Source organism: Nicotiana tomentosiformis, chromosome 9 (assembly GCF_000390325.3).
Source record: "Nicotiana tomentosiformis chromosome 9, ASM39032v3, whole genome shotgun sequence".
In the NCBI taxonomy this organism is placed as follows: domain Eukaryota; kingdom Viridiplantae; phylum Streptophyta; class Magnoliopsida; order Solanales; family Solanaceae; genus Nicotiana; species Nicotiana tomentosiformis.
The window spans coordinates 110,062,207-110,076,275 of record NC_090820.1 but is presented as its reverse complement, the minus strand read 5'-3'; the positions used below and the strand labels follow the sequence as shown (position 1 = coordinate 110,076,275).

At 35.8% G+C, this 14,069-nt stretch overlaps 2 protein-coding genes across 4 annotated transcripts; one reads left to right on the top strand and one right to left on the bottom strand.

Moving 5' to 3' along the window:
* Positions 1-39: 39 nt before the first annotated feature.
* Positions 40-5,479, top strand: LOC104091010 (transcription factor UNE12-like; the record flags this gene model as incomplete). The annotated part of the gene is made up of 7 exons (XM_009596255.2): positions 40-327; positions 1,963-2,052; positions 2,756-2,875; positions 3,066-3,131; positions 3,535-3,600; positions 4,649-4,726; positions 4,857-5,479. Coding segments are annotated over 7 exons (798 nt in total), but the record flags the coding sequence as incomplete, so codon positions are not given.
* A 900-nt stretch (positions 5,480-6,379) lies between these two features.
* LOC104091009 (sesquiterpene synthase 12-like) lies at positions 6,380-10,388 on the bottom strand. Of its 3 annotated transcripts, XM_009596254.4 has the most exons (7): positions 10,076-10,388; positions 9,280-9,556; positions 8,164-8,536; positions 7,667-7,885; positions 7,411-7,549; positions 7,045-7,293; positions 6,381-6,700 (listed from the first exon to the last, which is right to left on the bottom strand). In XM_009596254.4, exons 1-7 carry the CDS (start codon positions 10,316-10,318, stop codon positions 6,407-6,409), a joined length of 1,794 nt encoding a protein of 597 aa, XP_009594549.1. In that variant the 5' UTR covers positions 10,319-10,388; the 3' UTR covers positions 6,381-6,406. The 3 variants fall into 3 exon arrangements, with proteins under 3 accessions (XP_018624574.1, XP_018624573.1, XP_009594549.1); XM_018769058.3 differs by lacking the exon at positions 7,045-7,293 and having other exon boundaries at positions 6,380-6,700; XM_018769057.3 differs by lacking the exon at positions 7,667-7,885 and having other exon boundaries at positions 6,380-6,700.
* Between the last annotated feature and the right edge of the window lie 3,681 nt (positions 10,389-14,069).

Here is a 14,069-nt window from a genome sequence, read left to right as displayed (position 1 = left end):
CAAAGAGCCAAAAAGCAAGAAAGACAATAACAGATATAAATTCCATTATTCTCCTTTCCTCTGAAAATCTCCGGCAAGGCTATCAATCCACCGGAGGGCTACGCCGCCGGCGACGATTTTCTCGAGCAAATTCTGGCTATTCCTTCTTACTCTAGCCTCCCGCTAACTGATATTGGTGCCGGTGCTTCATCGGAGACGACGTCGTCCAATTCAGTATCTGGTGTCTCTCAGCTCCAGCAGCCGCCGCAGCCGTTGTTTCCGTTGGGGTTAAGCTTAGATAATGGCCGTGATGACGTCAGCATCTCCGGAGCTTTTGCAGTGAAGCACGTAAGTGTAGTAAGTACTAGTTTGTTAATCGAAGTTCAGAATTTATGCTTCTTCCGTCCTAATCCGTAAGGCAAGTGTACTTAGCTGATTTTAGGAACCTACATAAAACTTAACTTCAGACCCGAGGTACGGTGAAATATACAAATATCTGTTTTTAGAACCTTATTTAAAGAATAGCCTAGATATATAAATTTTTAAAGTTTAGCTGCCTCATAATTAACTTAAGACTCGACGGTCTAAATTTGAAAGCCAAAGCCTAACTTAAGAGGTCAGGTCTGAAGTTTGAATATAGTTTTCGGTCTAAATTTAGGGGTCGTTTGGTATGAGGTATAAGTTGGGATAAGATGTACGGATAAATTTATACCGCCAAGTATAAATTTAATCTCAGACTTAATTCAGGATATCTCACCTTATCCCATCAAATGTGGGATTTTATCCCATCTCTCATGTGGTATAAATTAGTTCTGGGATTAATTATTATAATCCGGGGATAATTTAGTCCGCGTACCAAACAACCCCTTAGGCTCTGGCAGAGTCTACTTCAAACTCGATCTTCTGAAGCCGTCTAAAGTTACCAAAACTGGCTAAACTGTAAGTAGTTTTTAAAAATTGGATATCATTTAAATAAAGGTCCTCAAAGCGGCTATCTGGTGTCATTTCTACCTAATTTGTTGGGGAAAAATTCAAAAATAGCCAGATTTACAAGTGATAATTGAAAAATAGCCACAATTTCAAAAGTAATCGAAATTTAACCATTTTTCGTGTAAAGATAAATCTGAACGAAAACACTGTTCAAAAAATCCGGAAAATATTCCAGCATAATATACTGGAGTTCCAGTATAATATGCTGGAAGTTCATACACAGGTGCTCCAATCTCTAGTATATTATGCTGGAACATTTCGCGTGTTGGAATTCCAGCATAATATGCTAGAAGTTCATACACAGGTGCACCAATCTCTAGTATATTATGCTGGACCGGTCCGTGTTGCAGCAAAATAGTGGCTATTTTTCAATGACTTTGCAAACGCTGGCTATTTTTCAATTACCGGTCCGAAAACTGGCTAGCCCGTGCTTTTTTTACAATTTGTTGAGTGCTGACCAAGGAGTTTGAGAAATAAATAAGGACTCATAAGCTTTGCATATAATAGCAACAATATCCTTTGTACCAAACTAGCAGTACTACTCTTGTTCGAAATGTGATTGTGAAGGTTAAGGTGGCATTTGTTTCAAAGAGATTTAAACTTATTTTGATTTTATATTTGGAATTAGGGAAGTATATTGTTTTTCAACCAACCACCAACAGAAAAGAAGTTCCGTTCTTGCAAAACTACTGTTTGGATAAAAAACAGTTTTTGCAAAAAATTGAAAATAATTTGGCATCAGTTTCTTGGCTGAAACTCTTCTTCAAATTTTGAAGCAAACGTCACCTAAATAGTTCTAATGTAAGAAAAATGTCATTTTTTTGGTATGGAGAAAAAAGAAATAAGTGCTCATCAAAATTGGTACTGAAAGAGTAGTATGTATGATGAGAAACGAGGAGTTTAGCTGGTATGGAGAAGGAACTGGATATTTGTGTCAATGGCGGTAAGCTTAATATGTAATATGGCCTTTTTGGTATTCGTGTTCATTTTCAGGAACGAGAAGCAATTAACATGGGGAATTTTTATCCAGGTCTAGAACATTTGCAATCTCATGCAGTTTACCACACTGTCACCCAAGTTCAGGTTTCCATATTTCTGTTTTTTCCACTGAGCTATTGTTTCATAATTATTATTCCTTTAGACTAGTACTAGTATTTCCATATAATATCAGCAAACCTGATAAGTTTAATTTAAATGCTTTATCTAAAGTAGCTGTTAAGAATTTAATCACTAGTATATTTGCATGAAACTCAGTTTTGCCGGTGATTTGATTTGGGCTCTTGTAGTAAGATTACTATTGTTTCTGGAATTTTAATTTGATGGTGACGAAGGAAGCAGAGTGAGTTGAAAAACATAATTACTAAGCAAATATGGAAATAGTAGAATTGTCTTTAAGAAGCATCAACTGCCAATATAAATTTTGGCAGGCTCCTGAATCTTTTTTGGCCTTTCTTTATCATATTCTTTTGTTGTTCCCTGTTGTGCATATGCTAGTTTTTATAATCTTGAGTAGTTGCAATTTCAACCCAAAATTGTTTGACTCGCCCAACCTCTCATAATAAAACTTTATTTAAACCACCCATTTAAAATATGGATTAACATCAACCCGTTCACAATCCGTACTGTTTCTGAATTATTTTTATGTATTTCATTTCAAAATCCAGTTTAGTTGCATGCCACTGGCTTCATAAAACTTATGCGGATATAAAATGTCTCTTTGTCAGTTTTAGGATTTACTATCTCCTATTCACTATTCGATCTCTTAACTTCTCTTTGGTTCTTGCAGCCTTTTCAAGGCCAGCCAACATCAAGCACAGCGGTAACTGTACCACACCCACCTGCAATTCGTCCACGGGTTCGAGCACGAAGAGGACAGGCCACAAATCCACATGGTATTGCTGAGCGGGTAATAGGATTGATATATGCAGATAATTTTGTAGGACAATTATAAGTTATATGCAGATAATTTTGTAGGACAATTATAAGTTATATGCAGATAATTTTGTAGGACAATTATAAGTTATGTTGTGAAATGCGAGGGCTGCAGAAAATGCTCTAGAAACAAGTGCCTGAGTAATGTATTGTCTCTTTTAAAGTTAAGAAGAGAAAGGATATCAGAAAGAATTAAGGCTTTGCAGGAACCTGTCCCCAGCTGCAATAAGGTGTGTTTTATTCTCTTGTTGCCACAAATTCTTTTGATGAGCATTCTTTCTTTTGTTGCAACAGATAACAATTCATGCTCATTAATCTTAAAGTTGTATATTCAAAATAATGGAAATATTCACTTTTGTGCTGATCCATCGCTTTACCATGATGTTAGAAGTACCCATACTTAAATTGAAAAAAAAAGCTAATAATCTTCTGTTATAATAAATCCCCATTGCGGTTGAGTGTTATTTAATGGATTCAAGTTACTAAATATGACAAATAGTTGTGGTTTTCAGACAAGTAATTCTTAAACCTCACTGTAATAGGTATCTTTTTTTGAAATTGGTTTGCTCAGTTTTTTCAATTCAATAGATGTTGCAATTTGTGGTATTGATATTCTTTTTTCTGTCTTGCCAGACCGACAGGGCAGCAATGCTTGATGAGATTCTGGACTATGTGAAGTTCTTAAGGCTTCAAGTTAAGGTAATTTGATAGTTGAAAAAAAAAGTTAAAATTAATTTTCAAGTCAACTACTAGCTTAGCTGATGACTCTAGCCAATATATTCCATGATAAACAGTTCCAAATCTTGCAATTTGGAGTTATCTGCAATGACACTGGTTCTTCTTACTCTTCGTTTCCCATATGCTACCATCCTGGTTTTGGATAATGGGAACATAATAACCGGCGTATTGGCATGGAAACATAATAAGCCACCCCACAAAACAATAAAATTGAAAAAACAGTTTAAGCCATTCTATTTAGTTTACAGTATGAGAATCTCAATGGTGGTGTTTAATAATTCTTTCTTTGAGTATAGCTTTGCCAACCCCAACTAGCTTGGGATTGAGTTTAGTCGATCGATTGATCAATTGAATAGTTTCTTCGATGGACATCCATTCTGTGAGTTGGGATGTAAATGATTTTGCAGAAGGTTATTGACTTAATATCACCTTAACCCCTTACTGTGCGGAGGATTAAGCACTGTAGTTCCATTAATTTATTTGGCTGCCTTGCAAGTTGAATACGCCTTGCGGAATCCTAATGAGCAACTATACTCTTCATAGTTTTAATCTTTGCTTGTAAGTCAAATTGCAGGTTATCCTTGCATCAACCTTTCTAAAAGTGTTTGAAAATAATCGGAAAGGAAGAATGGATCTCGTTCAAAGATGGTTCAACTTGTTTCTAGCCATAATTGAAATTTCTCTTCCACTTTTTCCTCCCATTAAACAAATAACCTCGCTGAGGATGGATGGTGGCAATCTTAAAGTCTTCTCTGGTGGCAATACTATGTAATGAATTTACTGACTGAAACCTTTGATTGAATGACAATGGTTATCATTGTAGTCCTGCTTAAAGCTCTAAATCTTTTACCACTATTTTCTGGTCCTCATTGTAGTCAAGGGAGTTTTGGCCGTAGTAAAGACTGAACAAATTGAATACATTGATAACCCCCTTATTAGTTCTTTTAGATTCCCTGGTTTTCCTAATTTTGCTAGTCCAATAAATGATTTGCCTTAAATCTGCCTAAAGGTATTGAGCATGAGTAGGCTGGGAGGAGCTAGCGCGGTGGCACAACTTGTTGCTGACATTCCAATGCAATCTGTTGAGGTAATGAACACAGTCACTTTTTCTTGCTTCTTACTTTCATCATTGAAAATACCTTTATACAGTCTCTCATAGCTCAACTGTAAGATTGTTTCATTTGCTTCAAGACTTGATTATTTCATCAATTTCTTAGGGGGACAGTGGTGAAAGTCGATCCAATCAGCATGTCTGGGACAAGTGGTCCAATGCTGAAACTGATAGGTTATGTGCTTTCGCGTTTTGATGATTTAACAAACTTCTTATGAGAACCAGATAGGTAACCTGATACCAAGCCTCAAAGTGCTCGGAACAACAAGTCACATGTCTGGCACAAGTTCCAATAATATCAGTCAAAGGAACAGTAGAGGGAACAGATGGCTATCAGTTCCTCCGGTCACAGTACAAGTCAACTCCTTACAGCTGTTAAAGCTGCTGCTGCACGATACACGCAACAGTGCAGCGGTCACTTTTTGAAGCATGTTGTGTATCGGATACTTGCTTACATCATTCCTATGACCTCACATATATATTACCAACATGAGGCAAGAAACCATTCTCTCTCTAAGTGTGCAACTGCCCTCATTCTCTCTAAGTCATTGAAGAACAAAGAAGCAACAGACCATAGAGTTATTACAGAGAGGCTTGCAATATAGTTATTGCAAGTAAGGGAGGATTAAGAGTTTAATTCCTAAGTTACAATAGGTTGTAATCTGAAGTTTGCTCGGTGTAGTGAAGTTAAAATTCTACAAGTGTAGGTTGTGGTTTTTAATCCCGTGAGCTGGGAGTTTTCTACGTAAAATATCGTTGTGTTGGTTACTTACTGTTGTGTGTGTGTTCTGTGAGAACTGATAGAGAATTAGTTTCTCTATACAGTTTGGTGGACTCTTAGTTTACAACAGGAAACAGAACAAGAAGTAGCAAAGCTGATGGAGGAAGATGTTGGAGAAGCCATGCAATACCTTCAATCCAAATCACTCTGCACCATGCCCATTTCACTTGCCGCACTTATCTATCCTACTCAGCTAACGGATGATCAATCAGTGGTCAAGCCAGAACCAGCAGCCCCATCGTAGACTCCTTACTTATTGAACGTGCCATCGCGAACTCCTAATGGCTTTGCCGCCCACCCTCCTTTATATCTGTACCTATAATCTCTTGTATTACACTCTAAAATCCATGGCAAATGCAATCAAAGTCAGATGCCACAATTTTTGCTTTTACCTCAACCATTGGCCCCTTTATCAACTTTCTGAGTTTTATCAAGGCATGATGTCATACCTTGAACAAAGCCAGCACTTAAGAAAGCACCCAATCCATTTCACCATTTGTAACATTTTTGGGAGAAGTGTTTTTTTCCAAATTGTGTGTCATTAGCTGCCATTTCACCCTTTTTGTTGTTCTTGTTGTTGGTGTTTGTGTGTGTTTGGTTTTTTTTTTTGGGGGGGGGGGGGGGGGGGCGCTCCTTCTATCTTTTGCATTGTGGATACTGGACAATGGGGTGTTGTAAAATTGATCAATTGATGCTTGTAAATTGTAGTGTAATTAGAATATATTATCCCAACGGGTAAGTGAAGTGTGAAAACGTATCAACATTTAATTAAGATAAGTTGAATTTTTATTCTATAAAATACATTCGGCTGTCAGAACACACAAAATACTTCCATATTTGCTCCAAATACCTAGCTTAAGGTGCACCTGCATTTGTTATATGTCGATAGATTCGACAAACAACAAAGTAATTAGGTCTTTAACTTTGGATTTGGGATTTGTGTATCCATCATCATCTTTGAAAAATGTATCAACCAATCTTGTATAATTTAAAGTTCGTTCAAGGACAAACATTGGTACTGCAGTAGGGCGAAGGAGTTCCTTATTTATGTCTTTCCACGCATTTGTGATGTTTTTCCACATCTCAACATATGCTTCTTGCTTTGAAACTCCATATTCTTTCATGTAGCACTCAACAAATGAAGCAACATGTCCTCTTTGTTGTTCAACCTACAACATAATATACTTCAATATCTTCATTAATATTATACAATATTTTACCATTTTAATCAGTCGTTTCTAAAGTTCCATAAATCACTTTAAGTAAATGTGCTCATTGAAGTTGTAATTTATCAAGCATGTCTATTTATTATATCATGCAAAAGTGCAACCTAGACTGGAAATCGGAGTGAGAAATATTTTTTTTTTGGGTCGAGAGTCTATCGAAAACTGTTTTTCTACCTCCACCTAGTTGTTGTTTTTGTATTGTATTTAGGGACAAAATTCGCGAATTAGGAGGACTAATTGTTGAGTCTGGATATTATATAAAATGGAAATTATATTGTTATACTTACTTCGTGATCGGCAATATCGTCCATTAATCTGCAAATTGTTGATGAAGCTCGAAGAATCAAAGGTTCATTTGACAACCATTCAAAAGTCTCTTTTGTTATAAATTCTTCCATAACAACCAAAGAAATTGTTCCATACATCATACCTGTACAGCTTACAAGTCCATTTTTCATATACTCCTCACATTTTGGAATGTAGTTAGCATTCAACCATTGAGCTTCCTTAAAATAGGCCGCCACCAACTTTTTCATCTAAAAAGGTAACATAAAAAGTACTAATAATTCAAAATTGCGATTAATCTTCCTTACAGCTTGGTTTAATTAATTAACTTATTGAGTAATAATTAATGTAACTTAATCAAGGATTACCTCTTTTTTCGCATAGTAGATGCGATCTGCTTTACCTTCTTTGGCCAATACTTCTTCCATTTCGTTGAAAACGTCAAGAAGGCCTTGATAAATAGGTCTCAGATATGTCGGTAATGAATCCATGGCACCTACGTCCCATCTGCAAAGTCTAAGCTGTCATAATATATTTCTCTATAACAGCATTTCACTATAACAGTTTTATAATGTCAGAACAAATGACGATATTATAGAAAACTTTTAACATATATAATTTTACCTCTGGATCGCATCCGTGAAAAGCACAAGCTCATCAAAAGTTGCATAAGCATCATAAGTGTCATCAATGATGGAGTTCGTTTTGACTACTTTTGTTATCATTCTTCTTGAACGACTATATTGAGGTTCAAAATATATTCCCGCCATCCAAAAGTAAGCTTCTACCAATCTGTCCTTTGCATATGGAAATTTGTTTGCAAAATCCAAATCTTTCCACCAGCTATAGATACCATAACCGTATTAACATACTTAAACTTTAAGTGTTATTAATTAGCGTGAGTTACAGTCAAACCTCTCTATAATAGTCTTATTTGTTTCGAAATTTTTTGGCTGTTACAATAAAGTGTTGTTATATAGAACATGTATTATAACATAACATAAAAGATTGGTTCCTAAGAAAACTAGGCCGTTATAGTGAAGTGTTGTTTTAAAGAAAATTTTTTATAGAGAGATCTGACTATTCTATAATTATGAAGGTGATAAGAATGGTAGATATACCTTGTTAGCTCGTTAAGCTCTTTCCGGTGAAGCTTTTGTAACATGTTAAAGTCCAGCTTTGCAAATTTCAAAAGCAAATCATTATGTGCTTCAATATTTTCATAAATGTATATGTATTTCCTTGCTCCCACCCTTGGTATAGTTTTGCGAATAGGCTGGCTTAAGGCTTCAGTAACTTGTACCTTAAGCGAGTTACTCAAATTCGGGATCATGGACTCGAGATGAGTGGTGGTAAAGATAAGAGCTTCTTCTAGAATTTCCTCTTCGTGCACGCTCATATGTGCTGCTTCATACAAACTCAGTAATCCTTGAACATCATTAGTATGATTTTCCTTGAATTTTCCGTCATGGTTAGTGAATTGCTTGAACACATCTGGTTGAACACCATGTTTATATTTTGAAAGAAATGAATTTCGTTAGCATCAAGAAATTAAACCCTAAGTTATTACAACAACAACCAAAAAACAATCCACTGAATTCGTACAAGTCGGATCTGCGGAGTATAGTGTGTATGCAGACCTTAACTCTACCTTGTAAAGGTAAAGGGCATGTTATCAATAGACACTCGACTCAAGGAAAGCATAGTCACAACAGTGTTAAAAGAAATATAGTTGTGGAGAAGCCACGAAAAAAAAAAGTAAACCCCAAGTTATTATTGAAAAAATGACTAGTAGTACATATCTACCAAAAGAACTTAAATAATATTCCTATAATAACTATTTGATTTAACAGCTAGTTAAGAAATTTACAATTTCCACATTATAGTTTTTTAAGATTTTTAAGCATAAGGACAAAATCAAAAAGTATAATACAGAAGTCTTCTATATAGAAGCAGATCTCGAAACTCGCTATTCTCTGCACAAATAAGATGCAATAGCAAAAAGAGAGGTCTGTCTTGGATCAACGGTAAAGTTGTCACTGTGTAACTTATAATTTACGTGTTCGAGCCATAAAATTAGTTATTAATACTTGCATTAGGGTAAATTGCCTGCATTACACCCCTTGGGTGCGATTCTTCCTGACCCTGCGTATATACGAGATATGTTATGCACCGGACTGCCTTTTAACAACGAAAAAAAATGAAACTGTGCGGGAAAGGGCAGAAATATAAGGTACCTGAAGACATGTAATTTCCTTGTTGCCTCGCAAGTCGAAAACGAAGAGCAACAACATAAAGGTTGTGTTCATCGTCTTCTTCACTATTTTGGGACAAATAAAAGATGTTTTGAATGGAGTTTTCAATCTCATCATTGAAATGATATGCTAATCCCAATCTTTGAATTGTGTCAATCAAGACAAGTTTTTGTGTACTATTATCTGGAGTTTCTACCAACATTTTCCTACCTATTTCTTTTAACTCTTCATGTTCATTTTTCTCTTGGGTAGTAATTTCCTGCAGGCAGAAATTGAGCATCAGGGGCGTATCCGCAGTTATAATGTCGGGTTCATCCGAACTCAATACTTTCATGCGGAGCATAAATTTATGTGTAAAATTACAACAAATCCTTAAAGGTTGAACTCATATAATTTAAATCTTAGATCCGCATATGTTGATCATTATTTATTAGTTTTGAATACATTATTAGATATATAGTGAAAACCTACATAAGTTTTTACAAAATAGTACTATTCAAAATTCAAAATTTTTAAAATACATTTGCAAAAAAAAGGTTAGAGAAAATCTTGGTTGACTCCCCAAATAGTAAAATATTCATTCTTTTTTGAGACGGATGGAGTATTAAATTTCAAACTCATAATTTCAAAAGTACGATAAAGACCAATCTTAAAGGTTGAACCTTTCATGTTTAAATGCTTGATCCGTCCCTAATAAAATTATAACATCTTCTTTATTCCTTTAGATAACAAATTCAAATAGAATATAAGCATGTGATTACATATGTATGTGACTTACTGTTATTTCAGAATTGTAGGAGAGAAAATGGTCACCCCAAATGGTTGAGTGAAAATCTGCCAAATGACGCGAGCTTGAAGAAGGATTCATTGCTCGATTCATTCTTCTTTCTCTCTCTTTTCTCCTCCCTCCAAAAGAGGCATATGATGAGTGTATAACTCTGAGTTCAGAAGTACTGCATCTCCAAATATTCGACTGAAATTTTGCAAAGTGAGAAAAGATTGGAGAAATTGATTGACTCATCTCTCTTTCTCTCGCCAGACGAGTTTTCTAGTTCCTTTGCTTTCGAGTTTTGTAGCCAAAAATAAGGGCAGCCTAGCATACAATATTAGAATTTGGACTTACTTTAATTGGTTATAAAAAGTGGTTCAAGTGGTGGATAAATATAAGGTCTAATATTAAATACTATGTGTAAGGATAAGTGAGGCCGAATAACAATTGGCATGGGATGGGAATACATTCTTTATATATAGAGGTCAACCCTCCCTTTCCCTAGCTATTAGAAAATCTCTGCCTCTTGAATACGTGATAACGATAGATATTCCATCAGTCCAGTTCTTCGGGTTGTACATGTGTCAATGGAGTTGAACGGTACGCTTCTTTAGACTCTAACTTGAGATTAATTGTGGATGGTGTTTTAGTCTTTACTATGGTTGCTAATTAATAATCTTACATACAAAATATCCCGTGATCAAGCAGGATCCGAGAAACACCGCACAAAGCATCCCGAGTTTTGTAGTTAATTGTCATGGCTCGCCACATCATCATGCCACTTGGCATATATATTTCTATATGGAAATATTACATATGAAATATACTAACTATGATGACCCGAAAGGTCATATTTAAATTTAATATTTATTTATGTGTTCTGACACCTCGAATAGTACCACTTAGCATTCCTCGACTTAGGTGAGCAGTCCGTATATTTTTTTCGGAAAGTTTTTATGTGAAAAATTGAAAACAAATGAGAAATAATGCCTTAAAACTCACTTAAGTTGACTTCGGTCAACATTTTAAGCAAACGGATCTGGATTAGTATTTTGACGATCCCAATGGATCCGTATTGTAATTTGAGACTTGGGTGTATACCCGTAATTTAATTTGGAGGTCCCTATCTTGAGTTATCGCCAATTATAGAAAATTAGAAGTTTGAAAGCTTAAAGATTTCGAAGTCTGACCGCAAATTAACTTTTATTGATATCGGACTCGAATTTAGATTCCGAAAGTTGGAGTAGATCTGTTATGTCGTTTAGGACTTACATGCAAAACTTTAGGTCATTCTGAATTGTTATGACGTGTTTCAGCGCGAGTTTTAGAATTTGAAATTTCATTAATTCATTAAGTTTGAATCGAGGTGAGAATTGTAGTTTGACGTTGTTTGATGTGATTTGAGGCCTCGACTAAGTTAGTATGATATTTTAGAACTTGTTGGTGTATTTAGTTGAAGTCCCGAGGGTCACGGGTAGAATCCGAATGGTTAACAGATCAAAATTTGGCTTAGAACAAAGCTGGAAGTTGCTGCTTACTGATGCAATTGCACCTGCAGAACTTTTCTCGCAGGTGCGAGCTCGCAGAAGCGAAGTGGGAAGGGGCAAGGCAGTGTGTGCAGGTGCGGAGCCTTGACCACATCCGCGAACCCGCAAAAGCGGCTTGTCGATCGCAGATGCGCGTGTGACCGCAGAAGCGGGAAGGCAACCGCAGAAGCGGAGAAAGGCCAGTCTTGGCAGGAACCACAGATGCAGTGGATTCTCCGCAAAAGCGAAGTCCGCAGGTGCGAAAGCACTGGACAGATTACAAAAATAGAGGGTTCCGATAATTTTTGTCATTTTGGACATTTCCAACACGGGTTGAGGCAATTTTTGAGCGATAATTCAGAGAAAAACTTGAGGAAATTCACTTGTGATCATTGTTAGTCAATAATATTGAATTATCATCGATTATTCCCAAAAGATTACGTATTTTTGAGGTGAAATTCGAGAATTTGGGCATAGGGATTTGAAAGTAAGATTTGGAGATTTGAAGGCCGAGTTGATGTCGGAATTTGATAAAATTTATATGGTTGGACTCGTGGTTGAATGAGCGTTCACATTTTGTATTTTTTGTTGAGTTTTGAAATGTGGGCCCCACTGTTAATTTTTGAATTGAATTTCAATTTTTTATTGGAAAATTTAGTATTTTCATATAGAATTGGTTTCTATAATTCGTGTTGAGTATATTGAATTGTTTGTGACTAGATTCGAGGCATTCAGACACCAATTCGCAAGGCAAAGGTTTTTTGGAATCTTGAGTTGGTTGCAACACGAGGTAAGTGTCGTGGTTAACCTTGACTTGAGGGAGTAGGACTTGTTTGTCTATTTGCAACGTGATTAATGTACGGGTACAACGTATATGTGAGGTGACGAGTACTTATGCATTGTGGTTGAGTCAAAGAATGCGGGTGGAGTTTGTTTATTGTGAATACTTGCCTATTTAACTAAGATTTTTCGGCTTAAGTTTATTATTTGTTTATTTGATCATTTTCATGAAATTATTGCTAATTTAATTATTGTTGAATATTTTGGAAGGTGAGGTCGGCATTTTGGTATTGAATTGATTGATAAGTATAGATCCCCGCATTTAAATACTCTTCCGAATTTATATTATCATTTCATGGTAAGGAAGAGTGTAAAAGCACGAAGGGTGATGACGTACCATTTATACTATTTATATTATTATTGTCATGGTGAGTAAGAGTGTAAAAGAATAAAGGGTGATGTTGTGCCATTTTCACATTTATTATTTATTGATTTATAAAGTGAGAAAGAGAGTCAAAGCACGAAGGGTGATGTCGTACCATTTAAATTGTCTATTCATCATATTGTGGCAAGAAAGAGAGTTAAATTACAAAGGGTGATGCCGTGCCATTCATATTATTTATTAATCATTTCATGGGAAGAATGAGAGTAAAAGCACGAAGGGTGGTGCCATGCCATGCCATTATTTTTATATTTCGGCTACCTATTTTGTTGTTAGTGCATTATTTGGCTGCTACGTGACACTTCCCTATCTGAAATTTTTATACCATTTTCCTTCACATGTTCCCTCCCAAAATTGTAAAATTTGTTAATTACTATGTTCAATATTGCTTCGTATATGTATATACTTGCACAGGTTGTTTACGTATGTGTCTTGTTATAGCCTTGTCACTACTTCGTCGAGGTTAGGCTCGACACTTACGGAGTACATGGGGTCGGTTGTACTCATACTACACTCTACACTTCTTGTGTAGATTTTGGAGTTGGTCCCAGCAGTGTACCATAGACTTGCTCGGATTCAGCTACCCAGAGGAGACTTGAGGTATAACTGCATAACGTCTGTAGTTATGAAGTCCCCTTCTACTTTATTTTAGCTGTGTATTATCTTTCAAATAACTTGAATTTTATTCAGACCTTTATTTGTATTATTCTAGTAGCTCGTGCACTTGTAACACCAAATTTGGGGATGTATTTGATGATTCGGTTGTTATGGTCTTCCGCGTTTTATTTCAGTAGTTGACTTACATTTAATTTGATTTGTTTAAAAAAATGGCTAAGATTATTTTAACGTTGGCTTGCCTAGCAAGTGAAATGTTAGGCGCCATCACAGTCCCGAGGGTAGGAATTTTGGGTCGTAACACTAACACATGTGGGAAGGTTCTAGAGAAATATGGAGATTTCTCGTGAAAGACATTAGAACCCTATGGAATTGCTAGGAAAGTCCTTAGAAGATTCTATCTATTTAGAAAATTCTAGAGAAGAGACCTACTTGTAAATAATAAGGGTCTTGTATAATAATTATTATTTACTCACTAGCCCCTAGGAGACTAGTATATAAAGGGGGCTATTCATTTGTAATCCATCAAGTAAAACAATTCAAGTACTCTCTAATACAAAGCTTCTTTTAGCAATTCTCTTGTGTTCTTTCTAACATTCCTTTAGCAATCTTGAGTGTAGTAAGGATGACTTGACATAGC